Below are 27,087 nucleotides of genomic sequence, written 5' to 3' on the forward strand. Positions count from 1 at the left end.
ACACATGGAGGAAAGGCAGAGAGAGGGTAAAGGGGGACCGAGCCAGTGTGGTCAGGGTGGGCTGCTTGGTGGAGGCAGCATTTAGGTCCACTGTAAGGATGGAAGGGGGGAAAAGTAGACCTGGACGAGGAAAGAGCTTGTACAGAGGACCCGAAGAGGGAAAACTTTGATGCCTTCTAAGAACTGAGCAAAGCTTGGCTCTGTGGCCACAGACCTGATTCTGACCGTCCTGACCCTCAGGACATCATAGCTGTGCACCTTGGCCAACTACCTTTCACTCTCTGGGACTCTGAACATGGGAGCAACCATGGCTACTCACAGCGCTCTTGAACCATCCCACAAGACACTGTACATAAAGAACTGGGCGCCCAGTAGGCACTCAATCAGTGCCGACCCCTCTGCTTTCTCTGGGGCATTTTCTCTTGTACGGAGGGTAATGCTTGGTCTAGAGGCATGAATGGGGGATTCTAGGCACAGTGTTAGCCTCCCAGGATCTTCTCCCTGGTCCTGAGACCAGTCTTCCCAGCTCAGCACAGGGTGCCTGCTGCACTGGTCCCCTCCCAGAGGCTCAGCAGTCACCACCATTGCCTTCATTATCCAGTCACCAGTGGGAGTCCCTGTGATTAAACTCCAGTGTGTGGCAGCTCCTGCTGCTTCTTCTGACAGCTTGGCTGTGCCCTCTGTGCCCCATCACCTCATTGGAGGGTCTCTGGAAAGCCTGTCCCTCCCTAAGTGTGACCACATGCCTGGCTACTGTGCCTGGAATGCCACCATTCAATGCTTTCTCTCCCAAGAAGGATGCCAAGGGAGCTGCCCTTATCTGTGGCCAGACACCTGGGCTGGTGGCCCCTCACAGTCAGGGATTCCCAAAACCCCCAGGAGCAGCAGCTGAGGGCCCCCACCCAGCTGAACATGTAGGTCTGTTCTTCCAACGGCGTCTGGCTTTCTGTGTCATGTGCACATGCGTGTGCTGGTGAAAGCACTCCCCTGGGTGCCCTTCTCAGGGGGCTCTGGGTGATGCCAGGACCCAGGCTTCTGTCCTTCATGTCAGGCCCAGGGCTGAGTCTGTCATAACCATAGGCAAGCCATGTAGATGGCATTGGACAGGCCTGGGATTCAAATCCTGGTGGGCAAGGGCTTTGTGTAGAAGGCATTGGATGGGTCTGGGTTCAAATCCCAGCTCACCCCTTATACTCTGTGTGACCAAGAGCATGTGGCCTCACCTTTCTGGGCCCCAGTTTGCTCATCTCTGAAGTAAGAATGTAATCCTCACCCCGTAGTGGGGATGAAGTGAAATTCCATATGTGTAAGATGCTGAGGACAAGGCCTGGCACATGTGCTTTGGTGGTGCAGTGATTAAGAGCTCGGCTGCTAACCACAAGGTCAACAGTTCGAATCCACCAGCTGCTCCTTGGAAACCCTATGGGGCAGTTCTACTCTCTCCTGTAGGGTTGCTATGAGTCAGAATCGACCCGACGGCAGTGAGTTTGGTTTTGGTTTGGTGGTTCCTACAGCATGGGACCTTCTTCTCTCCTGGTCTGTCCACACTGGGCCTGTCATGCTTTGCTCTCACAACCGCCATTGGCCATTGATGTATCCCCGGCCCCCTGTTGATATGGGTCCCGCAGCCTGGAAGCAGCCCACTGGTGTGGCATTACCCATGAAACTCTACCCAATCTACCCTAAAGTCAGGTGAGGGGCCATGGCTGGGGGGAGATGTGGGCAGTGGCTAACTGCCAGGGTGGGGGCCACAACCTAACAGCCCTCACCAAGAGGAGTCACTGAGTGCCCTTCACCTGTGACTGGTGAAATCACAGCCTGAGCCTCTGTTTCCCCTTCTGTGTAACGGAGACGGTAATACCCACATGGTGGAAATGTCTAGCAGCAGCGTGCAGGGTCTGGGGGGACCAGAGAGGAGCGATTGTCCTGGCATGGCCCTTGGGGTGGGGTGAGGAGGGAAGGAGGGAGGTAGAAGCAGCTGAGAACCCACAGCAATTAGAGTTATCTCTTTTCCCTCTCTGCCTCCCATCTTGCCATCTCTGCTTCCCTCCTGCCAGACTTCATTTCCGGCTGTCAGTCAGGGTCCCCAGTGGGCTCAGGACACGGCTTGCTGATGGTTATGATAGACTCAGCCCTGGGCCTGAGAGGAAGGACAGAAGCCTGGGTCTGATAAACTCAGCCCTGGGCCTGAAAGGAAGGATGGAAGCCTGGGTCCAGGGCCCTGCTCTGTCCTGGCAGAGGCCTGAGACCAGGCCCTCTCCAGGTTTTTGTTCTCCCATGTCCCAAACTCTCTCTTAGTCTCCTGTTGTTAGCTGCCATCAGGTCAGCCCCTCGGCTTGTGGTGACCCCATGCACAGTGGAGCAAAACACTGTCCAGTCCTGCACCATCCCCCTGATTGTTTGCAGATTGGACTGTTGTGATCCATAGGGTTTTCATTGGCTCATTTTTGGAAGTAGATTGCCAGACCTTTCTTCCTAGTCCATCTTAGTCTGGGAGCGCCACTGAAACCTGTTCGGCATCACAGCAACACCCAAGCCTCCACTGACAGATGGGTGGCAACTGCACATGAGGTGCATTGGCTGGGAACCCAGGTCTCCTGCATTGGAGGTGAGAATTCTACCGCTGAATCACCACTGCCCCCATCTTTAATCTCCTAGGGTGGCTTGAAAGAACAGAAATTAATCTTCTCACCGTTCTGGAAGCTGGAAATCCGAATCCGGGTATTGGCTGTGCTAATTTCTTCTGAGAGCTCTGAAAGAGGAAGTGTTCTGGGCCTTCTCCCGGCTTCTCGTGGCTGCCAGCAATCCTTGGCAATCCTTTGCTGCTTGGGACGGATCTTCACATGGCTCCTTCCCCCTCTGTTTCCTCGTCTGCACAGCGTGGTTGGCTCTCAACTGTGATGGTTGCTGCCCCCAGGGAGGTGGGAATATGTTGGGTTATCTCAAGGACTCAGGCCCCTACTGGCATTTAGTGGGAGGGGGCCGGCGGTGCTAGGAGTCGTCATATACCAAGGAATTGTCCCAATGACGGTGCTAATGTTCCCTCTTAAGCAAGCGGGAAGGGGACCCCAGGCCTGGGCCCAGGTAGGGATGAATTAATGAGCATGTGCTTCATCCTCACTTTGCCAAGCCCCTCATTCCTCACAGACGGGGAAACAGAGGTCCAGAGAGAAGCAACTTGCCCAGAGTCACACAGCTGCTGGGATTTGAACCTGGGTGCGTCTGACTCCAAGGCCTGTGTGCCCAGCCACCCTGAAGTTCTGCCCCTCCAGCCTGTTTCTCAGCGTTGGCATGAGTCTCCCAGCAGGAACCCAAAACCCAGTGCTGTCGAGTCGATTCCGACTCATAGCGACCCTATAGGACAGAGTAGAACTGCCCCACAGAGTTTTCAAGGCGCACCTGGTGGATTTGAACTGCTGACCCTTTGGTTCGCAGCCATAGCACTTAACTACTACACCACCACGGTTTCCCTTGGCAGGAAAGCCAATGGATAAACACTTTCTAACTTGTTAACATATGGTCTCCCCACCCTGGGGGCTGAGCATTTTTATTATTCCCATTCCACAGCTGAGGAAGCTGAGGTCCAGGTGTTTGGGGCACATGCCGCAGTCACGCAGCCTGTGAATAACTGGGCTGGAATCCACCTTTGGGTCTGCCTACCTCCAGGCCCAATTGTCTCACAAACCGCCCCCCCCCGCCCGCCAAAAACCCAAACCAAACCCACTGCCGTCAAGTTGATTTCGACTCATAGCACAAACCCCCAGCGTGGCCCAAACCCAAGGATGGAGCTCAGAGGCATAAATGGGGATGCAGAGATAGTAGGGCCTCTCCTGACAATGGAGGGACTGCCCTGCCAGCTCAGGAGCCCTGCCATCTCCCATAGAAAATAATTCCCTTCACGTGCCATCCGCCGTGTTCGGAGCGTGCAGCAGTCAGATGCTGTCACCAAAGCCACTGGCACCCAATTGCCTGGCAGGCCTGGCTTCCAGCCACTGTGCATGCCCAGCAATCTGTCTCCCTTTTCCTCTGCTTCTCTGAGGTTGGTAGCGTTGGACGAGAGGGTCATCTTTGGACCTGGCCTGAGCAGCAGCATTGCTTGCTCCCAGCTCCCAGAAGGCGCCCTTGATGCTCACTCCCAGGCTGCCTTCAGGGCAGAAATCCTCCTTCTTGCTCCTCGAAGCTGGCTCTCCATGCCTGAGGTGCTGGCAAAGCCCCCTCACCCTCTTGCTCTACAACCATCTATGGCTTCCTGCTGCTTGCAGGATGAAAGCCAAACTCCTTACTACACGGCTTCTCAAACTTTATTCTAGTCACCTGTCACCTGGGGGCCCTGTTAAAATGCAGGTTCTGACTCAGCAAGACTGAGGTGGGGCCTGAGAATCTGCATTTCTGACAGGCTCCAGGTGATGTCACTGCTGCTGGTGCATGGGCCACACTTGGCACTTGGAGGAAGGAGACCTTAGTAGACTCTTCATGGTACGGCTCCTCCCACACTCCTCACTAGCCAACCAAAAAACCAAACCCAGTGCCCTGGAGTCGATTCCAACTCATAGCAACCCTATAGGACAGAGTAGAACTGCCCCGTAGAGTTTCCATGGAGAGCCTGGCAGATTCAAAGTGCTGACCCTTTGGTTAGCGGCCGTAGCACTTAACCACTATGCCACCAGGGTTTCCTCCTTCTCGCTAGTCACCTGGAATTTCTGCCACAGACTCTCACCTCTGGAATGTCTTTTCCTTTCTTTGACAAATTCCCTCCCATCCTCCAAAGTCAGGCTGAAAAAAACCTCCTCGGTCGACCTCCAGACAGAGCTAAGTGTGCCCTCATCTGCACTCTCAGACCCCCAGATTTGCCCTTTAGTATATCCCTGCAGTACTGGGAGGCCACAGAGCCATGCGGTTAAGAACAGCGGTGCTGGTGCAGACCACCTGAGTGTGAACCTGGTTCCACCCCTTACCTGCTGGGTGACCCTGGGCAAGTTACTTAACCTCTCTGTGCTTCTTTATTTAGAATATGCTTCTTTGTTTCAAAATGAACAAATGTTGCTTCCAAACATACACTTTAATAAAATCAAGTAAAAATGAACTCAGTAGGGTGATGGGGACAGAGGCTAAAAGAAGGCATTGTTTCCCATCTGTCGCCTCCATTCTGAGTCCCCAGTCCCTGGAGGAGGACATCATGCTTGGTAAAGTACAGGGTCAGCGGAAAAGAGGAAGATGCTCAACGAGATGGATTGGCACGGTGACTGCAACAATGGGCTCAAGCATAACAATGATTGTAAGGATTGTGCAGGACCGGGCACTGTTTCGTCCTGTGGTACGTGGGGTTGCTATGAGTTGGAAACAACTCGATGGCACCTAACAACAACAACAACAGTGCCTGGCACAACGGACGTGCAGAGAAATGCCGGGTGAAAGCTCTCCAGACACCCATGGAATAACCTTTTCAGGAGTTCCTCGTCCACAAAAGTAAACTGCAAAAAAGCAGCAAGACAGAGATGTGGCAAGGTTTCCAATTGCCAGTTGTAATCACTCATTTAAATGCACTTGTATAACAAGCAAATATTTTCTGCAAAGAAGGGACAGATGCAACTCCCAAGGTCTGTGTGCCATGCTTCCCCTCTTCCCTGAAGAGGCTGTGAATGTGGGGAAAGAGGCAGGCTGTGGGTGAGGATCCGTTAGAACATTTCAGTCTGAGGAGAGCCAGCTTGGAGGTGGAACTGCCCCAAAGTGGCCCCGGTGCCCTGGCAATGGTCAGGCTTTTACAAGGCCTGCCCTGACCAACCTGTACCCCCTTCCCTGCCGATCCAATTCTTCCTGCAAATGTCCACGGGCTTCTGGTCCTCCTACTACTACCCAACCCCACCCCACCTGTGGCTGAGACCCTAAAGTCTCTCTTTGACCTTTGGCCTCACTGCTGACCCCAGTGAACCCTGCCTGCACCCTGGGGTGGTACCTGGGCCCTGCGCCTGGGGCATACCTGAGGTCATTACAAGAGGAAGGCAGCCTCGGGAAGTGGACAGCAGTGGAGGAAACTGAGCCTGCAGGTGCAGGGGTACGAGTGGCCCAGACCCTGGATTTAGAAACTGGGTTGTTTTGAAGGTGCCGTCAGTGTTGAGCTGGCAGGAGCCAGCATCGGTGGCCTGGGAATTGTGGGCTGAATGCCATGGTGAGATCCCTGCTCAGGAGGGAACCCAGAGGAAGTCCCTGGGGCCCTAACAACTGGGATGCACTGTCCCACTCCCTGCAGGACACACAGAGCAAATTGGAACCCTGCTTGTTCCCAGAAGGCCCAGAGGTCCGTGGGAGCCAGCACTCATTCTGTGCTGCATTCAGCAGGATGAACCATGTAGTTGTATGGTTTATTGACATCAAGTCCCTGCCCGCCACCCAGTGCCTCCATGTCACCATCCCCCATGACCTCTCCAGCACCTACACAGTGTCTGGCACTCAGATGGTGCCAACACACATTGGTAGGATGGAGAGCAGGAGCAGCTGGGTCCAGCTGGCTGCCCCTTCTGGTGGGCAGCTGGAGGAGGGGCTCTGGGTGCCCAACTGGGTCAGCTCAGTCAGTCTGGGCTGGCATGGAGGAATCCTAGGAGCGTGTAGGACTGAGGTCAGCTGGGGTGGGGAGGACACAGCCCGCCAGCTGTGGCTGGAGCCTCTGACCAGCTGCACCTGCCCATCAAGCCCAGAGCAGGCAGAGCCTGGGCCCATCTCCCTTTCTCAGTCTTCACTAAAAGCTGAGTGGAAGCTCCATGTGGCAGGCTGCTGGGGTGCTCCTTCCCCAGCCCCCACTTTATAGAAGAGAAAACTGAGGCTGAGCTGACCAGCTGTTGGAACGTCAGTAGAGGGGTCCCAGGGGCTCTGAGCACAGGGGCTTCTAAACCAAGAGGCTTTGCATCTCAGTCTGTTACATCTGGGATTCTGTTGGAATTTGCTACTTTTAAATAGAGTTTAGAAGGCACTGCTCCCCTTTTCCGGGAAGGGAAACTGAGGCCAGGAGAGGACAATCACTTGCCAAAGTCCCAGGGCAAGTTAGGAGCAGAACTGGACCTGACACCCAGGGGTCCTGCCTCCTGCAGGGCTGTCTCCTATGTCTGTTCTGTGGGAGGCCCCAGACATGCAGTCTTCAAAGCACCCCCCTTCCGTCCAGACTCAGGCTGCAGAGGTGGAGGTATCGGACCCTGGTCCTGGAGCCAGCCACCAAGACAGCTCTGTCCCCTTTAAGGGAGGAGCCACTCGCTGCAGTGGGTGGACTCTGTGCCCAGCCAGTGGGAGCCATAAGCTTCCCTCCCTGCCCCTCCCTGGGAAAGGGGAAGGAGGGGCTGAGTAGCATAGCGTGGCTTCAGGGGAGTCCAGTGGGCAGCAGGAGAGACAATAGCAGACATGCTGTGCGGGCTCAGCCGGGAGACCCCTGGAGAGGGCGGTGAGTAATGGGGACCTGAAGGCAGGGTGATGGGCTGAACTCCCTGTCCCTCCAGAGCTGCTGCCCAGAGAGAGGTGACTGTCACTCCCCATAGACCCAGGACTTGGGAAGAATGCTGGGCTGGGAAACCTAGCAGGGGCAGGCAGGTGAGAGGGCTGCCTGTTTGGAGGTCTGATCCTGGCTGCCCTCCTGCAGCAAGAGGAGTGTCTCCACAGGGCTGTCCCACAGCAGAGGGAGCTGGCAGGTCTGGAGGCTCTGAGGGCAGTCCCCAGCCCTGCAAGGCGCCTCAGGAGTCAGGTCCCAGCTTCAGCGGCCAGTCACAGGAAGAGCCCAGGCTGTGGGGTAGGAGTGAGCTCCCCACCCCAAAGCCCAGGTCAAGGTGGTGCGGGTGTAAAGGGAGCTCCTGCATGGGCGGAGGCTGGACCTCAGCACCTGGCACCAGGGCGCATGGGTGAGCCCCTGGGGGCTCTGGGAATGTGGGCACCACTCCTCACAAGCCTGGGAGGGCAGAGACTAGGACCTCCGGGAGGAGAGGGGTTCCAGAGCAGACACGGCTTCTCCATCCTAGTCTGTGGCGTCTGCATTTTCTCTCTTCTCCATCCTTGGCCTGCTGGGCGGGCCTCGCTTCCTTCCCCTACAAGGAGCTTGTCAGGAGCAGGGACGATGTCACACTCACACTCTGCTCTGAGCTTCTTTCCCATGTGCCGCTCCTTTGACACACTCTTGATGTTGTCTCCTCACAACAGCTCCAAGAGTAGGGACATTGGACAGATGAGGAAACTGAGGCTCAGAGATTGGAGGTGGCTTGCCTAAAGCCCCACAGCTATGATGCAGTGGCCAAGCCAGGGTGGAAAACCCAGATAACTTTAACAGTGAACTTCAGCTCCTACCTCCGCTCCCACAGCAAGGGACAGAGACCGGGTCACACCCCCCACCCAGGTTTCACCTAAGGCCCCCAGATAATAATAATGTTATAATATCTGATAGGTGTTGAGATCTTACTCTTATCATGCATTATCTCATTTAATCCTCAAACAATACTATGGGTTGGGTACTGTTATTTACCCTATTTTACAGGTGGGGAAACTGAGGCACAGAGCCACTAAGTAACTTGTCCAAGGTTACACAGCTAGAAGTAGTAAAGCTGGAATTTGAACCCATGTGGTCTGCCCCACTGTTGGCAACTGCCTTCCTGGCCTGGCGTTTGGAGTCCAAGGCCCAGATGAGTGGGGTGGCCTCATCTTGCAGCAGAGCCACAGGGCAGCAATACCCTGGAGACCTCAACTGGGGCACTGCCAAGGAGGCATCTGCTCCTCCTCTTGGGCCTGTGTCCTCCACCCCAGCTCAGGCCTCAGTATCACCTGCCTGGATGCTCCTTTTTACCAGTCTCCTCTCTGGCCTCCTGGCCTCTACCACCTCCCCCTTGCTGCCATTGGAGGGAGCTTGCTTAAGCTCAAATTTGATCATAGCCCTTATCCTAGCATTCAAGAACCTTCGTGACCTCTCTGGCTTTTTCTGATGACTTGCTCAAACCTCATCCTTACTACTGTGGCCCCACTCCAGTTTCTTCCCTAGGTCACAGAACCTCATAATCACACCTGCCTTAGTTGAAGTTAGCATGAGGTTCTTTTTTAGAAATGTCCAAAGATGAGGCTTCAGGCACTGTGGGATCCAGGTGCTCAATTAACATCTTCAGGACTTAAATCTCTTCATCCTTTGCTCTGCTTCTCTTGAGGTTAGCTTCATTTCTTGGCAGGTACCACATTTCCAGAGGGCACTTCCAAGCTTAGAGTCATCCAGCTCAGTCACCTCTAAGGAAAGGGCACCCGTTTCTCCATCATTCCAGCAAAAGTCCCAGGGCTAGTTCTCATTGGCCCAGCTTGGATCATATGACCATCCCTGAACCAATAGCTGGGTATCTGGCCAGGCCTGGTCATGTGGCCTCCTCTGGAGCTGGGGAACAAGGGCAGTCGACAGGTGGCCACTACACATACCCTCCACATTTTGCAGAGGAGAAAACTGAGGCCCGAAAAGTCAGACAATCTCAGAGAAGCTCTGTTTGACTCATGGCCCTGTGCTCTTTCTCTGCCCAAACAACTCCTGCCTGTTTAAGTCCTTTTTCAGGCCCCGGCATGTCTGGTCTCACCCCTTGGAACCTTGTACGCCTCCCTACTTACCCCGGAGCCCCTTGCAGGGAGGGATAGCGATCTGTCTCTGATTGGCTGGAGCTGGGGCACACAGTAGGCCTGATCATGGGTTTTGGCAGAAAGCCCCTCACTGGTGTTCACTTTCCTGCCTCGAGGATGGGAGGCATCCTGTGTCTCACTGGCCAGAAAGATGCCTTTGTTCTCAGGACTTGAGCGAGTTCTTGCTGACCAGTGGGGCCTGAGAAGGCTCAGGCAGGGTGGGGGACAAGGTCCTTCTGCCGTGGCCTGGGCTGCCTGCTCCTCTGAGCAGACCCTGGCTAGAACCAGCCCTGGGCCACTGGAATCCCTTGGGAAGGCCTGACCTCCATGAAGCAGGGACTGGGGCCATGGGAGAAAGCCTGTGCCCACACCACAGTGACCACACACTCAGGGACAGCAGCCAGGGCCTGGAGCCAGGGAGGCCTGGGCTACATCCTGGCTCTGCCTCTTACTGGTTATCTAACCTTGAGAGCTCACTACCTATCCTAATCTGTACCTGGGAGCTGAATTAATACAGTTTTTACTGAGCACCTACTAGGTGCCAAGCAGGGCTCTCAGTACTGCAGACACAACCATGGACAGACAGACGGGGAAGAGCCTTGCCCTCCTGGACCAGACATCCTAATTGGTGGAGGCAGATAATCAATAAGATAAATAAGAGTAAATAAGATGGTGTTGAGTGTTAGGAAGAAAAATAAAGCAGAGAAGGGGGGTGACAGGTGGTACAGGAGGCAGGGGTGCAGTGATAAGTTTAAATGGGCTGTTTGGGGAATTTCTTCACTGAGAAAGTGACATTTCTGCAAGTCCTTGAAGGAGGCGAGGGAAGAAGCCTGTGGATGTCTGGGAAGAGTGTCCAAGACAGAGGGAGTAGCCAGTGCAAAGGCTCTGAGGTGGGCCTGTGTCTTTGTATGCAGAAGCGAGGAGGCTGGTACAGCTTGCAGCTCGAGTGGAGTGAGGAAAGGGGAGAGTGTTAGGAGGTGAGGTCAGAGAAGCCCAGGGACAGATCACGTAAGGCCTTTGTCAGTCCAGGTGAAAGCTTTCGCTTTTATTCTCAACGGGACGAATTGAGTCTTTTCACTGCTCCAGGCAGCTGCAGTCTGGAAGTAAAAATCATTTTGTTTGATAGTGCCGATTTCAGGGGGAAGGTAGAGAGCCGGGCCCACGGACCCAGAATGCAAAAGGCTGAGCCCTGACTTGAGCCTGCGCCCCAACCCCATGTGGTGTCTGGGCCACCGCTGCCCCATGGGGGTGGGCGTTGGCTAGACTGTAGCTCAGTGCTCGGCTGAGCAGGGTCTGTGGCCGTGACTGGGTCAGGGGGCCTGACGCCCAAGCTCTACACACGGACACAGAAGGATGACCGTGGGGCTAGCACCTTCTTCTTGTCATGTGGTGGCTCTTAGTGTTCCTGATGTGCCCAGCCTATGGATCCCTGAGCCCCAACACAGGGCCTCCTCGAGTGCCACGGTGTCTTCCCGATGCCCGGCTGCCCCTCATTTGGGGTCTGTTGTCCTGTTCAGATTGTTAACACACTTGGCTGCTAACCAAAAGGTTGGGGGTTTGAGCCCACTCAGAGGCACCTCAGAAAAAAGGCCTGGGGGTCTACTTCTGAAAATCAGCCACTGAAGACCCTAAAGGGCACGGTTTTACTCTGATACACATGGGGTCACCACGAGTTGGAGTTGGCTTGACAGTACCTGGTTTGGTTTTTTGGTCCTGCTCAGAGAGAGAGAACAGAGCCAAGGGCTAAAGATGTGGTTTGTTGGGAATCAGAAAGATCTGAGTTCCAGTTTTTACTCTGCAACTCACCAGCTGAATGACCCTGCGCCAGTCACTTCACCTGTCTGGGCCTCAGTATCCTCATCTGTAAAATGGGGATAATCAGTGAGCCTCCCTCCTGTTGTTCTTGGAAGAATGAAATGGGCCAGCACATGTAAGGTGCTTAGAAGAGGCTTGGCCCTGGGGAAGAGCCCAATACTCGATCGCTACTTTCATAATGTTCTTTTTCTTCTGCAACCCTTGGCTCTGAGTGAATCAGCCTTCTGATGTTTTAATCCATTGATGTATTTCTTCTTGTTTCCCTTAAAAAAAAAAAAAAATTCATTAAACAGCAGGAGGGGTTGCCCTGTTGCTAAGCTGCTCTTTTGGTGTTTCTTTCCCGATAAGAGGCTGGATTCCGGCTTGTTAGTCAGGGGGGTTATGGGCCTGCAATTCTGAGGGCAGCCAGTAATCGGCTTCCATGCACCTCGGTCCAGCCCTCTGCCCCATTCCAGTCCTGGATGGCCAGAGGGGCATTGTTCCTTGAGGAGTGCCCAAAGGAGCTGGGGCTGCTCCCTCAGGGCTGTAGGCCTTGACCCTGAGCCCCCTAGGACTGTCATGGGGTGGGGTGGGGGTAGGGAGAATGGCGCCTAGAGGGCAGGGAGGGTCAGGCACCTTAGAGACTCCAGGGCCAGAAGGCCTAGGGTGAATATTGGTTTTGCCAGTGACTCTGAGCAGTTCTCTGAGCCTCTCTGTGTCTCAGTTTACTCATGTATAACATGCGGAGGATAATGGCATCCATCACGTAGGATCATCGTGAGGATAAAGTGGTAATACTTTTAAAGTTCTTAGAATAAGGCCTGGGTTCAAATCCTGGCCCTGTTGCTTACCAGCTGTGTGTCCCTTGAGCAATTCCCTTAACCTCTCTGTGCTTCAGTTTTCTCATTATAAAAGGGAACTAAAGATCATACGTGCCTCAGAAAGTGGTGAGGATTAAATGAGATAATGTTTATAAAATGCATACCATAGTGCCCAGCACTTAATCAATAGGAGCTATTCCTATTATTAATCTAGGAAGATCTTCCTAATGAGGTGAGTAAAGTGGGCAGAGTGAGAACCACCATCTTTTAGAATTTCTATCTACCGCATAATCTCATTGATTTCTCCCACCAGCCCATGAGGCAGGCACTTCTTGTTGTTGTTAGTTGCCGTTGAGTCAATTCCAACTCATGGTGACCCCACGTGTGCAGAGTAGAACTGCTCCATTAGGGTTTTCAAGGCTGTGACCTTTTGGAAGCAAATCGTCAGGCCTCTCTTCCCAGGTGCCTCTGAGTGGGTTCAAACCAACAACCTTTCGGGTTGTTAAAAATAATCAAAACTCAATGAAGTTGAAACGTAAGGGTTATTCTGAGCAGTTATTTTATATGCATGTGGAAAGATCATTCTGATGCCAGAAAAAGTAAATGGCTCCAAGTAAGCTAGGTACCATGAGGCTTATAAAGAGAAGAAAAAAAAAAAAAAGCCAAGCCCATTGCCATCAATTCTGACTCATAGCAACCCTATGGGACAGAGTAGAACTGCCCCACAGGGTTTCCAAGAAGCACCTGGTGGATTTGAACTGCCGACCTTTTGGTTAGCCGACTTAGCTCTGAACCACCGGGATTTCCATAAAGAGAAGAGGAGGGAGAAATATAGATCCGCCGCTGGCTAATCTTAACATTGATTGGATTTTGCCCTTCCCTGTTGACTGAGATCAACCGATACCAAGTCACAAGCCCTCCACCCAGCTATAGCTTTTGAAACTCAAATTTAGTAAACCAGACTTTCGGCTGGAAAAAAAAGATAAGCAACTTTGGGTGAAGGAAAAGCGCCCCCCCCCCCCCGCCCCGCAGGATTAATTTTGGTCGGGAATTTCTTTACAGTGACTTTTTGATTTCATGAGTAAGAAAACCTTAAAATCAAAGTAAGATATGTTATTAATTTTTCTCTTCGACAGGCTAGTAGTAGAGTGCTTAACCGTTTGCGCCAGCCAGGACTCTGAGTAGGCGTAGAGGAGAAACCTGGAACTCGGACAGAAGTGACTTGGGCCAGATCCCCTAGCCAGTCAGCAACAGGTTTAGAATCAGAACCCAAAGTTGGCCACCTAGTTCACCCTTCTCTCCCACCCCACCAACCACGCCTTCTAGGTAGTGAGTGGCCTGTCAGTGGGGGCAGTCAAGCCAAGGTTGGAAGCAGTTGTGGATGACCAGGGCCACCATGTGCAGTTGTGAAGGTCAGGTCACAGGACAGTCATTGGAGGGCACTTTCTCTCCACTGGAACAGAGGGGTGTTGGGAGCTTGGCTGGACCTGCTGGTGGCTTGCTGTCACTGCAGTCACTTCTTGTCTGTCATAACTCTGGCCCCTGGACATTTGTTTTCCAGTGGTCACTCCCAGATGCTAAGCACTTCCTCCTGGAGGCCTGGGAACCAGGCATCAGCCAAGCAGCTTTTACAGCCCCACCCAGCCCAAGCCCATTCCTGCCACTTAGGCGGGACTGTGCAAAGACAGCCTGGCAAGGGGCTGACTTCCTTTCCCTTTTGTCAAAGCTCAATAGCTCCCTGGGGCCCTGGGGAGCTGGAGATAATGAAGGCAAATTAGCAACCATTGCAAGAGAAAGAAAATAAGAAAGGAACCCACTCACCCTTCCTAGCCCCAGCTTGGGGTCAGGTACCAGGTGTACAGATTGTCTTTCTCTCTCCTGCTGCTACCCCTGAGCGCCAAACCGGTGTTCACCGGGGGACTGGCTGGCATCAACACGAAATAAATTTCCCTATGAAGTGAGTTCTCACAGGACGAATTGACTGAAGGCAAAAGCTCATAATTGCCCATTGCTGGAAAGAGGAGATGGAAAAAAAGCATGCGGATAAAAATATCTCTGTTTTTTTTTTTTTTTCATGGATGTTTCCAGCTGAAAATTGGTTGGAAAGATGTTTTTGAAAAGCCTTCATCTCTAAGCATATAATTACCAGGCTCCAGAACAAAAAAAGAGAGAGAGGGGGAGAGAGTAAGGACGTTCTCTGAGGGAGGAGGACTGGGGTCCTAACCCCCGTGGGGTTTTCTATAAATAAAGTAATCCCCTTGACATCTCAAACCTGGAAGAAAACACATGGGCTGGTTGGACCAGGGATGGGGGGAGAGATGCCCCCATTTTACAGACTCAGGTCACACAACAAATTGGTAATTCTGGCCCTGTGTTGACTCTGGGTTTGACCGCTGCCTCAGTTTCCCTCCACGCAAGGATTTTTGTGAAAGTGGGGCTCTATGTCTGCTCTGAATATGTGTCAGCAAACATTGGTAGCGTTCCTGGTAGGCATCTTTTCACATACAACAGGGGGTCTTTGGTATCCAAAAGCCTTTTATGCCCTGGCAACTCACTTATTCAGAGTGGCCTCTTGGAGCAAAGAGTGGTCACCTAGGCTATACTCTAAAGCACACACACCTTCCCTAGAGAAGTCTCTCAAGTCCTTGCTTATTACCCACTGATTCTTGGTCTGCACACAATTGTGTGAGTCTTGGCTTGCAGCACAATCAGCTCCCCCGACCCCGACAGCTGGGAGGGGAGACAGCTCACAGCCTGAACCCAAAACAGGCACAAAATTGTAGAAGGGAGGGAGTTGAGGCCACTCAGTGTTTAGTCAAAGAGACCCATGCCCTCAGCCATCCCGAGCATGTCTTTGCAGCCCAATGCAGCACCATTATTGATGCTCTCATGCCACCAAGTGTAGTTCACAGGAACAAAATCAGGATGGCGGGAGGCGGGAAGGAGAGGAGCTGCTGTGTCAAAGCCAAACTTGGAGACACCTAAGGAAATCAGTTCTCTCTTTTAGCAGCCAGAATCCATTGCTTCTGAATCTAGAGTTGTTTGGGGATTCCATTGCATCCCTTTCTAGGTTTCTGAGTCTTTTGTTTTAAGTATCAGGACTCAGAACTTCACCTGTAAGAATGGCGTGGGGGGTGTCATCCAACCTCCTCTAACTTCATAAGGGGTGGGGAGGCCATCATCAACATCAGCCCAAGGCTGATTCCTGTGAGATGGATGTCAGACATGCCTCCTCTCTCCTATCTTTTTACCAAATCTGACACCAGCCGACCCTCTCACGGTACTCTGCTTCTCTGCCGGGTTCTATAATTTGTTCAGTGGCTGCACAGGACTCATAGAGCATACTTGCAGTTATGAGGTTCATTAAGGAATTAACAGGCCACAACTCATGATCAGGATCAGAAAGCATATAGGACAGTTGTCTCAGACCCTCTCAGCCTTGCAGGGCTCCTCTTGGCCTCCTGAGGACAGGCTCCTCTCAGACCCCATGAAGACAAGCTTCCTCTCTCAGCACTCGGTCCCACTCAGGCCTGGCCTCTGCCTTGCTGGGGCAGATGTTACAAAGCTCTTAAGCTCTGCACAGAGCCACCCCACTCTGCCAGGAAGCCCCCTGCCCGAAGGCACTCAGCTCTCTTGTTCTTTGGATCAGCAGGCCTGGTGTCACAGTCTTCTCTCTGCCTCCTGGGTCTAGGAGGTTCTCAGTGCAGGGACCTTGGATCCAAAGGACGTGCTCCACTCCTGGCACTTTCTTCTTGATGGTAGTGAGGTCCCCTCTTCTCACCTCTGGGGTGGCTCATTTTAAGCCTAGCAGGATGGCAAAACTGACCAATCTTCTTGTTAGGGTTTCATACACCTTATTTGCATGGTCTCACCCCCACAAGGGTGCCATGTACTTTATTTGCATTATTAGCAAGTTGTCCAAACCTCTTGATGGGCCACAAGCACCTTATTTGCATAGCCCCACCCAATCATTTGGTGGGAGTTACAAGACCATAGTGGAAAAGGCCATCTAAAAGTGACCTATCGCTTGCACCATCTTTAACCCCAGTGTTGTTCCAGGCCTGTCCTTTGGGATTCTGCTGCTCTGAATTTGGCAAGCTTGGTCCTCAGCTTCCTTGTCCTTTCCTTAAGAGATAATTTCCCCCCAGAACTCCCAAACCTGGAGGTAGAAAGCTTATCTCTGGTCTTCCCAGGATGGAGAGGAGCAAGATGGACATTCCAGCAGCAGACTCTTAATTTGCACAAGATAAGACGGATTTTAATTCCAGGATTGCCCACGCGAAATACCGGAGACATTCATTGTCACACAGTTGATAGAACACAGCCTTTTTAATTTTATTAGCTCAGAAACATCTTGTTGAATCTAAATGAAGTGTGTATTAGGGAACGATAATGGGAGGCATTATACTTAATGGGTTGTTGCCTGAATGGGTGGCGGCTGATGTGAACATGGGGCCTAGGGTGGGGGGTTGCACAGAGCTGCTAGGGTCTAACCCCAGGGGCCTTAGAAATGATTCCAGGCTTCACTGACATTTGATTTGTTATTTACCAGCTTCTGGCAAACAAAGGGATCCTGGTCCTGGTGTGGCAGGGTGAGTGAATGCAGAGCTGGTCTGGCATCCCAGGGGCTAGAGCTGTGGTAGTGAAGGCTCTCAGGTGTCCATAGTTGCTGACCCAGGCTGAGCCCTGCCCCTGTTCCCCAAATTGAACCCCAGCCCTGACCTAGGCTGAACCCTGATCCTGACTCTAGAAGAGTGGTTCTCAGTGGTGGGAGGAGGGGAAGGATATTGCCTAGGGGCACTTGGCAATACCTATAGAAACTTTTGATTGTCAAGACTGGGGCAGGGGGTGCTACTGGCATCTAGTGTTTAGAGGCCAGGGTTGGTGCTAAACATCTTACAACGCATAAGAAAGACTCCACCACAAAGAATTGTTGGGCAAAAAATGTCAATAGTGCTGAGGTTGAGAATCCTGCTGTAGACTGAGCCCTGTTCCTGGTTTTGCCTAAGCCCTGACCCTGACTTCAAGTTGAGCCCTGACCTGGCCCAGGCTGAGTCCTGATCTTGACCCAGACTGACCCCAGCCTTGGATGAATCCTGATCTGATAACAAGGACCTGGCTGGAATGGGACGAGTGGCTTCTACCCCCTTTCAGGCTGATTTCTCCCCAGCTCTGCTTTCTCACTCGATCCCTGAGGAGTAAGGAGGAGGGAGGTGGGTCCTGTGAGTTAGGTCTTACTATGACCATGAGGCTCAGGTGGAGAGCCATTCTCACAGCTGGTGAGTGGCTGAGCCAATATCTCCACTCAAGCTTGGCTGACCCCTGAGCCCATTCTCTTAATGCTAGGCCAAGCAGAACCAGAGTGGGGGCGTGGGGGAGTCATGTGCAGGTGTGTGTCGGAGGGGGGTGGTGGAGGAGTCATGAGCAGGCTTAGATGAGGCTGGCCTGAGGAAGGAACACAGGGTACACCTGGTGCCTGAGAGGGGTGGCCTTTGAGGCCACATGGGAGAGATCTCCAGTTTGATGTTTTTTCAGTTGTCACTTTAGATCTTGCCCTTGCCAATCAAGTGCAGTGCTGAGCAAGACGGCTTAGAGGAAGAATGTGAAAAAAATTAACTAGTCAAAGGAGGGGCCTGGTGGTGCAGTGGTTAAGAGCTAACCAAAAGGTCGGCAGTTTGAATCCACCAGCCGCTCCTTGGAAACCCTATGGGGCGGTTCTATTCTGTCCTATAGGGCCTCTATGAGTTGGAATCAACTTGACTGCAATGGATTTGTTTGTGTTTTTTCAATTGGCCAAGGGAGCCAGGGGCATAGTGTAGGGTGGGCAAAGGGGCCTGATCCTGGTCCTTGCTCTTTGCAGCAACTGGCTGGACCAAAGATTTTCTCTTTTGAGCCTCAGTTTCTGTATCTGTCAAGAGGGTGCGATGATAGCACCTGCTTCCTCCAGGTCACTGTGAGAAGCGAATGAGATCGTGTGGGTGGCGGGCAGAGAGTGTGGTTGGTGCATGACGTGTGAGTTCCCTTCCCCTCTCCTGTCAGGACATGGAGGAGAAACTGGAAAATGCACAGTGTATAAAACCAGGGGATATAGCAAGAAGGCTGGCATTATCACCGAGTAGGTAACCTGAAAACCCTCCAGGGTCAGACTCCTTTGAAACACACAGATGCACTCACAGCAAAGTAAGGAAGACTACAGGCATTAAAAATGCAGAAGGTGAGATCTAAAATGAGATCATATGATCTGTATAACCACTTCTATCAACTTTGCATTGGAGGTGCCGGCCAGTGCAATAAGGCAAGTAAAAGAAATAAAGCGTATAAAGATTAGAAAGTAAGGACTAAAACTGCCATACTCACAGATGACATGATTATGTATATAGAAAATCTGAAAGAATCTACAGAAGAACTACTGGAATTAATAGCTGAACTTAACATGGTCAGAATGTAAAATTGATTTTACTTTTATGTATCATCAACAAATAATTAGAAAATAATATTTGAAAAATAATACAGTCTACAATAGCATTAAAACACCTCAAATATCTAAGAATAGCTTTAATGAAAGAAGTACAAAACATTTATCCATAAAAATTCAAAAATAAATGGCAGAATATACTATGTTCATGTATTGGAAGACTCAATATTGTGAAGATGTCAGATGCCCACAAATTGATTTATAAATTTAATGCATTTCCAATGAAAAAAAACGAAGAGGAAACAAAACCATCAGGATGAGTGTGAGCTCATGGTGGGGCTTCCCTATGGGAATGGTGACAGGAATGGGGGTGTCTGCTGATCTGTTAACCAATGGCTTGAGCTTTAATGACTCAGGGATATTGTACCTTCCCTAGTTGAAACTGACATCCCAGTAAAGCCAGGACCTTTAAAAAGATATACACAATGCCGATCTAGATTCAATACTCAGCAAATATATCTTTCAAAAATTTATATTTAGACATTTTCAAATGAACAAACAAAAAAGAGATATACCCTCAGTGAAAGGGGGGACTAAGAAAATATCTACCCATCTACCAGGAAGGTAAAACAAAAGCTCGTCTGTCTCAGTTTGGTTTTGGGTGGTCTCCTTTGAGAATTTGTGATCCAAAGTGTGTCTTTTGTTTCTGTTGAAGGTTAGAATTGGTTCTCAAACTTTAGTGACACAGAGTCGATTAGAAAACCTTTCAAAACACAGATTATTATATCTGGCAAAGGACTTATACCCAGAATATATAAAAAATTAGATATAATAAAAAAAATTTTAACATGGGCAAACACTTTGAACAGATACTTCCCAAAGAAGATATATATAGATGGCAAATAAGGATCTGGGGAGTGCTCAAAGTCATTTGTTATTAGGCAAACACAAGTTAAAACTGACATTACCAAGTGCTGATAAGGATGTGAAGCAACTGGAACTCTCTTACATTGCTAGTGAGAGTGCAAAACAGTGCAGCCACTTTGAAAAAAAGTTTGGAGTTTCTTTCAAACATTTCAGGAGTCCCTGGATGGTGCAAATGGTGAATGGGCTCTGCTGCTAACTGAAAGTTTGGAGCTTTGAATCCACCCAGAGGGTCCTCGGAAGAAAGACCTGAAGATCTACTTCCAAAAAATCAGCCAATGAAAACTCTGTGGCGCACAGTTCTACTCTGACAGACTGGGGGTTGCCATGAGTTGGAATCAACTCCATAGTAACTGGTTTTTGTTTTTGTTTTCATTTTACCCTATGATCCAGCTATGCTACTCCTGGGTAGTAGGAAATGAAATGAAAAACATATTCAACCCAAAGCCTGTACAATAATGTTTACAATGGCTGTATTCAAAATCTCCAAAAACTGGAAAAAAAAACACAAAATGTCTTTTACCTGGTGAATAAGATAGACAAATTGTGGTACATCAATATAATAAAATACAGTTATAAAATAAAAAGAAACAAACTACCAATACACACAACATCAACAACATGGATGAATCTCAAATGGTTATGCCAAGCGAAAGAAATTAGACTAAAAAGCCAATTTACTGTGCGATTCTACTTATGTGTCAGTCTGGAGGAGGCAAAATTATAGAGACTGAAAAAGAGATCGGCAATTGTCAGGGGTGAGGATGGAGGGAAGGGCTGACTACAAAGTGGGTGCTTGAGGGAATTTGGGGAGGAGGGGTGATGGAAATGTTCTGAAACAGGATGGTGCTGGTGATGGTTAGGAGATATTTTCCAAAACTCATAGTTCTTCACAAAGAGTGAATTTTGCTGGGTGTAAAATTTAAAAATGGAGAAAAGTATGTTAAGTTTATATACTAAAATACACACAGATTACTGGACCTTGCCCCCCAAAGTTTCTAACTGAGTAGGTAAACCCATTCAAACCTGTTGCTCTCCTCCAGTCAATTCCAACTCATAGTGACCCTATAGGACACAGTAGAACTGCCCCATAGGGCTTCCAAGGAGCACCTGTGGATTCAAACTGCTGACCTTTTGGTTAGCAGCTGAACTCTTAGCCACTACATCACCAGGGTTTCCCTGTAATTTAGTAGGGAGGGCCCAAGAATTTGCATTTCTGATAAGTTTCCTGATAATACTGCTGCTGCTAGTCTGGGGCCCATGCTTTCAGAACTTCTATATTATACTATCCTATTTTCGTTCTGTTTGCAGTGTATGAAAATTTTCATAACGAGTTAAAAAAAAAAGATTTAATCGCAGATTAGACATTCCCGAGAGATAAACAGATAGGAAATAAGAAAAAGAGGTTGAGTCTTGGAGGAGAATGTGGAAAAGCCCAAAGTGCATCTATTAAGCATTTCAAAAGAGGGAGAATGAGGGAAACAATATTTGAAAAAATAATAGGAGAGCATTTTCTAGGATTTTCTAAGGGAGACAGACTTATCTTGGGCTGCCTAGAATGTCTGAGAATGTCCCCTGTAGACAGTAAAGTGCACACCTCATGAAGGAGTATTAATCAGGGCCACACCAGTCTGAGTTCGCTCACAGTCAGCAGTCTTACACTGAGGTGGCTGCCTGAATGTGAGGGAGCTCCCCATCCTGGCAGGCGTGCAAGCACAGCCCTGGGTGGTGGAGTCAGCCGACCTGAGTCCTAATCCAGATTGTACAACTCACCAGCTGTGTGGCCATGGGTGTGTGCCATCCCTCTCTGAACCTCAGTCTCCTTATGTGTACAGGGGAATCTGATACTACTACCCATAATAATACCACCCATAGATGGGGGCGTCAAAATGGTTAACCACAGGATGGCTCTGAAGCTCCCAGCACATAGTAGGTGCTCAAAAGAATGTTATTCAACCCAAGAGAAGGGACCGAGCCTTCCTTGGGAGAAGCCACGAGGATTCCCCAGCAGAGAATCAGGTGGGGCTGGGGCAGGAAGGAACCCCTTTGATAGGACATATCCATGAAGCGGTGAGATTCCCTGGGCAGAAGGGGTTTGCCTGGATGAAGATGAAAGCTGGGCTCAAGAGCTCTTTTCCTTTTCTCTTCTGCAGACGATGCGCCTTACTCCAAAGGAGGCAAGGATGCAGGAGGGGCCGACGTGGCCCTGGTGTGCCGCAGGCAGAGTATTCCAGGTAAGGAGCCCCTCCTTCCCTTTTTCTCTGCCCTGAGGGGCGGGGGCGGAGAGCCCTAAGTGGGTCAGACACTGTCCGCTCTGCTGCCAGCTCACTGTGCTTAGACAAGTCATTTCACCTCTCTGACTCTCATCTGTGAAAAGGTGATGTCACCCAGTGTAATGCAGTAAAGCACTCTGCTTACCAAGTGTGAGCCCAGATTGCCCCCATGCTGCCAGTTCAGCCCCCTTATCTATCGGCAGAGGAGTTCCGAGGGGTCACCATGGTGGAGCTGATCAAGAAAGAAGGCAGTACGCTGGGCCTGACCATCTCAGGGGGCACTGACAAGGATGGGAAGCCCAGGGTCTCCAACCTGAGACCTGGGGGGCTCGCCGCCAGGTGAGAAGAGGGCTTGGTGGTGGCAGCAGGAAGTGGATGAGGAGGCCATCATGGGGGCCCAGGGCTGGTGGAAATGTACTAGGACCTTAGGCAAACAATTAGGTGGCTGTTTCCAGCAGCACCCAAGAGCTTGGCCTCCAGACAGGACATGCCTGCAGTGGAGGCTGTAACTTTGACCTCCCCTGCTTCTTCTCTTTCCCTGTACACCAGGGCCTGACCCAGCCACAGTGCCTAGTGCTCATCAGGCTCAACAGGCATATGCAGTTCCCTCTGCCTGGGATGCCTGTTCCCTATAATATCTTCCTGGCAAACTCCTATTCATCCCTCCAAACTCAACAGAGAGGCCACCACCTCTGAGAAGCCCTCCCTGACCCTAGGCAGCTGCTCTTCTCTGCTTGGGTGGCCCTGGAGTTCCCTGGTCATTTTCCCTCTTCCGCTCCCTTAGGGTGTGAGCTTCTTGGGGTCTTGGAGTTAGCATCTCCACTGCTGCTTTTGTGGGCACCCGGCACAGGGCCTGATAAAAGTCCATTTGAACAGAATGGAAGATTAGGGTGAAAAAGAAGGGAATTATCTGTCTACTTAGTGGACTTGCCCTATACCACAGTGCCCAGAAGCAGACAGACCAGCCTCAGTGGAAAGGCAGGCCTGGGCATCAGACAGATCCAGGTTAGAATCCTCTCTGAGCCTCAGCTTCCCCATCTGTAAAATGGGGATCCAAAAGTCCTGAGGATTAAATGAGAGGTGGGTGTGGATGCCAGTACCGCGAGGGCACATGAGCTGTCCCTGTTACTTCCTGTGAGCTCTGCCATCCCTGCTGCCAGGAGTGACCTGCTGAACGTGGGCGACTACATTCGCTCAGTGAACGGGATCCACCTGACCAGGCTCCGCCATGATGAGATCATCACCCTGCTCAAGAACGTGGGCGAGCGCGTGGTGCTGGAGGTGGAGTATGAGCTGCCCCCGCCCGGTGGGTGCCCTTGGATGGGATACTCTCTCCACTGCCTCGGTTGTGGGTGGACACATCTGCCTCCCCACCAGGGCCTGGGTGGTGGGGAATCCTGCCAGATGGGGTGGGTGGGACCGGGAGACAAGCCACAAACATCTATGCTTTGCCTGCACCTGTGGTACGCTGTCACCAGGAGGTGGTGGAGCCATGTTTATAACTCATTGCTGTTTTTAGTTTCCAGATGCCTTTGCTTTAGGGGGGAGGTTTTCCTTTAGAAAGGAACATTGGTTGAATAAATTGTTCCCTGCCCTACTGCTCTTCCATTCCACCGCCCTGCATTGAGTACTGTGGCCTACCTCTGACTTTTCAAAGTTGGTTTAAAGTGTTGAAATGTAAATGATCTATCTGGAATTAAACACTGGGCTGAGCCTGAGCTGGTCATGGACTTGAGCCTGAGTTCTGCTATCGTCTCTCTAAGTGGTGGACTAGGTTGGTAGAGGGTCCCTCTAAGCCTCACTTTTCCTATCTATAAAATGAGCAAGGGTTTACCCTCCGTGTAATCTCTGTGAAAATGGCCACTCAACCCTCCTGGAATGGGCATTTGGGACATTTGCTGGCGTGGGTAAGTGACTGAGGGACTCAAGGAATCCTTCTCCATTTCTCTCCAGCTTCTGAGAACAACCCAGGGATCATTTCAAAGACAGTGGACGTCTCCCTCTACAAGGAGGGCAATAGCTTTGGCTTTGTCATCAGAGGTCAGTGGAAGAGTCACCCTTGGGATCAGAGTTCAGGGGGCAGGAAGGAGGCTAACACTAATTCCATGTGTTCTGTTTTGCTTTAACAAATGTATTTTTTTTATGTCTTGCTCCTGACTTTAGAGGACCTGGGACTGTTAAGTCAAATGTTGATGGAAACATTCCCAAGTGATGAAGTGCGGCGCAGGGGTGGGGGATTGAGGGGAGATAGTTGTACTAGAAAATAACGATGGAAGCCACTACTGAGAGACTGAGGACAAAGTATGGAGCTGCCTAACATCTGGGACAAAAAGGAAATAGGATGAAATCACAGGAAGGGACCCAAAACCAAACCAAACCCACTGCTGTCGAGTCGATTCTGACTCATAGAGACCCTATAGGACAGAGTAGAACTGCCCCATAGAGTTTCCAACGAGCACCTGGCAGATTCAAACTACCGACCTTTTGGTTAGCAGCCGTAGCACTTAACCACTACGCCACCAGGGTTTGCACAGGAGGGGAAGCAAGCCATTTAATAGAGAGGACTTTGGGTATGTCCTCTACCCCTTCCCCCAGTACCAATTTGCATTTGGTGTCTCAGTGTCTCCTAAGAGGGTCAGTTGATAGCAAAGACAAGGTCCTTAAACAGGTTTCACTGAGAAAGCCTGCTCCGGGGCTGGATCAGGGCTTCCAGACATCAGAGAAGGGGATGCCTCTTGTTGAATTCTGTTTAGGGGGTGCCCATGAAGATGGACACAAGTCCCGCCCACTCGTCCTGACCTACGTGAGGCCTGGTGGCCCAGCTGACAGGTAAGCCCTGGACCTGAGGAAACCTTACATATTCATACTGCACTGGCCACCTCCCCCCACCCAACACCCCTGTGAAGAGGGCAGAGCAGGGACAATTGTGTCCATTCCACAGATGAGGGACTTAGGCTCGGAGAGGGGACACCCCTGCCCAGAGTCACTCAGGGACTTGTTGATGGAACCAGGACTAAACCCCAAATGAGAGAGACCCCAAGCTCTTTCTTCCCCAACATCCTACTGTCACAGGGGTAGGGGGCAGGGAGTAAGACTTGGTGTTGCTCTTCCATTCCTTGGACCTTAGTTTTTCCCATCTTTGAAATGGGTCCAATACTGCAGCTCCTAAGAGGTGCTGTGAGAGATTTTGGGGCAGATTGTCCTCTGTCCCTGTGGCCGTCTGTAACCCAGGCTCCTGAGTCCTGGCTGCACCGCCCAGCCCTGCCCTGCCTGGGCCTGGCCCAGAGGGGCCAGGAGGAAAGAATGTGGGAGGGAACATGACCAGTCCCCAGCCCTGACCCCCTGACCTTCCAGGCGGGAGATTCCTGTCCATTTTAAGAGAAGCCAGGAATGGCCTTGTTGGAAATCTAAATCTGTCCTTGGGACTGGGCTCTGTGATGAGCTATTCATAGAACCTCCCAGATTAGCTTTGGCCACCTGTCAGAGCATGCGTCCTGGGCAAGGATATGACCCAAACTGAGATGAACCCCAGCTGGGGCCCTTCCACTGGGGTCCCTGCTAAATTCTCTCCCAGGCCCATTTGTCACCAAGCCAGAGCTGCTGCTGATAAACGGGTGGGGGGGGGAGTGCTGCCCCGGATGGCATGTGGCCTGGTGGGGCTGGCGTCACCTCTGGGCCCTGGCACCCTCTTCTTCCCCCAGGGCAGAAGGGTGGGAGTGACCTTGAAGGGCACCCCCAGCTCAGACATTCTAGGACTCAGCTGGAACCAAGTCTGTACCTGGACTAGGCACTGGGTGGACAGGTGTCAAGTTGCCCCAACCAGGGCTTGACCACTTCATTCATTCATCCACTCACTCTCAGAGTCACTCACTCATACGTTCACCCCCTGCCACCCTGCACTTGTCCTCGGCACCCCACCTGCCCAGTGCCTCTGAGTGTGCATGGCCCTTCCGTGCAGGGAGGGTTCCTTGAAGGCAGGTGACCGGCTGCTCAGTGTTGATGGTGTCCCTCTGCATGGGGCCAGCCATGCTGCTGCCCTGGCCACCCTGCGGCAGTGCAGCCACGAGGCCCTCTTTCAGGTGGAGTATGACGTGGCCACCCCTGGTGAGTGGGCCCAAGGGTGAGGGCTGGGGAGGAAGAGGCCTGGGGGGTAAGGGGGAGCAGTGGGCACAGATCCTCACCACTGCAAAGCTGCGTGACCTTGGGCACCTCCTTGAGCTTCTGAGCAATGAATAATATGTGCCAAGCATTGTTGGATGCACTGGGAGCACAGCCTTGAACAATATGAATGAGGTCTCTTTTCTCTGGAAGCTGACATTCAGGTGGCAGAGGTGGACAGTCAACAAAATCAATAAAATAGAATGTGTCCTCAGATGACAGGGAGAGAGATGGGAAAGGCTGGGAAAATACAGTGTGTCAGATGGCAGAGAGAGAGACAAAGGCTCTGTATTAGCTAGAGGAGTGAGGCAGTGAGTTACGTGGACATCTGTGGATAGGGCTTTCCAGGCAGAAGGAACAGCAAGTACAAATGCCCTGAGGCAGGAGCCTGGCGGGCATGTTGGAGGAGCAGCACAGAGGCTGCTGTGGCTGAAACAGAGAGTGATCGGAGAGTGGGAGGAGGTAAGGGCAGAGCTGTAATGGGGCCAGACCCTCCAGGCCTTCTGGGCCTCTGCGAGAACTTGGGTTTTTGCTCTCAGTGATCTAACTTACAACCCATGGGGAGAACAGAATGAAGGGGAGGGGTGAAGGTGGCAGCCAGGAGACCCGCAAGAGGCAATTGCAGCCATCCCAGTGAAAGATGATGGTGGCCGGCCCAGGCTGCGTGCAGAGAAGGTAGGGAGGAGGGGTTGGACTCAGGAAACATGAAGAACGTTGAGCTGACCTGACCTACTGGCAGTTTGGACGTGGCAGCTGAGAGAGGGAGGTGCCAAGGATGACACCAAAGCTTTGAGTCTGAGCAACGGGCTGAATTAATAATGGTGGTGCCATTTTCTGAGATGGGGAAGGATTGTAGTGAGCACTACAGTTTTGTGCCTGGCATACAGCAGACGCTCAATAAATGCTAGCAAATTATTATTTGCCAGCACGGCCCTGGATTCAGAATCTCCCAGCCCTGCATCCCAGCCCCACCTCTGCTGCTGGCTGGCTGGGTAAACTTGGACAAGACCTTCACCCCTCCACACTCAACTTTCTTGTCTGTAAAATGGGTGTAATAATCCCTCCTTGGCAGTGAGGGTTAAGTAGAGGT

At 51.4% G+C, this 27,087-nt stretch overlaps 1 protein-coding gene across 6 annotated transcripts in view; it reads left to right on the forward strand.

Annotated features, from left to right (window-relative positions):
* The window catches only part of GRIP2 (glutamate receptor interacting protein 2), a 141,906-nt gene that overhangs the window by 83,326 nt on the left and 31,493 nt on the right, over positions 1 to 27,087 (forward strand). For 4 of the 6 annotated variants that reach the window (XM_049863481.1, XM_049863484.1, XM_049863479.1 and 1 more), the window contains exons 2-7: positions 21,720 to 21,800; positions 22,043 to 22,178; positions 22,979 to 23,145; positions 23,793 to 23,879; positions 24,593 to 24,668; positions 25,798 to 25,943. In XM_049863481.1, coding sequence (XP_049719438.1) covers positions 21,720 to 21,800; positions 22,043 to 22,178; positions 22,979 to 23,145; positions 23,793 to 23,879; positions 24,593 to 24,668; positions 25,798 to 25,943 — 693 coding nt within the window. Of the gene's footprint in view, positions 1 to 7,362; positions 7,427 to 21,719; positions 21,801 to 22,042; positions 22,179 to 22,978; positions 23,146 to 23,792; positions 23,880 to 24,592; positions 24,669 to 25,797; positions 25,944 to 27,087 lie in introns of those variants that run through there. The other 2 variants (XM_049863482.1, XM_049863483.1) reach the window with 2 other exon arrangements.

This window comes from Elephas maximus, chromosome 20 (assembly GCF_024166365.1).
Source record: "Elephas maximus indicus isolate mEleMax1 chromosome 20, mEleMax1 primary haplotype, whole genome shotgun sequence".
NCBI classification, from domain to species: domain Eukaryota; kingdom Metazoa; phylum Chordata; class Mammalia; order Proboscidea; family Elephantidae; genus Elephas; species Elephas maximus.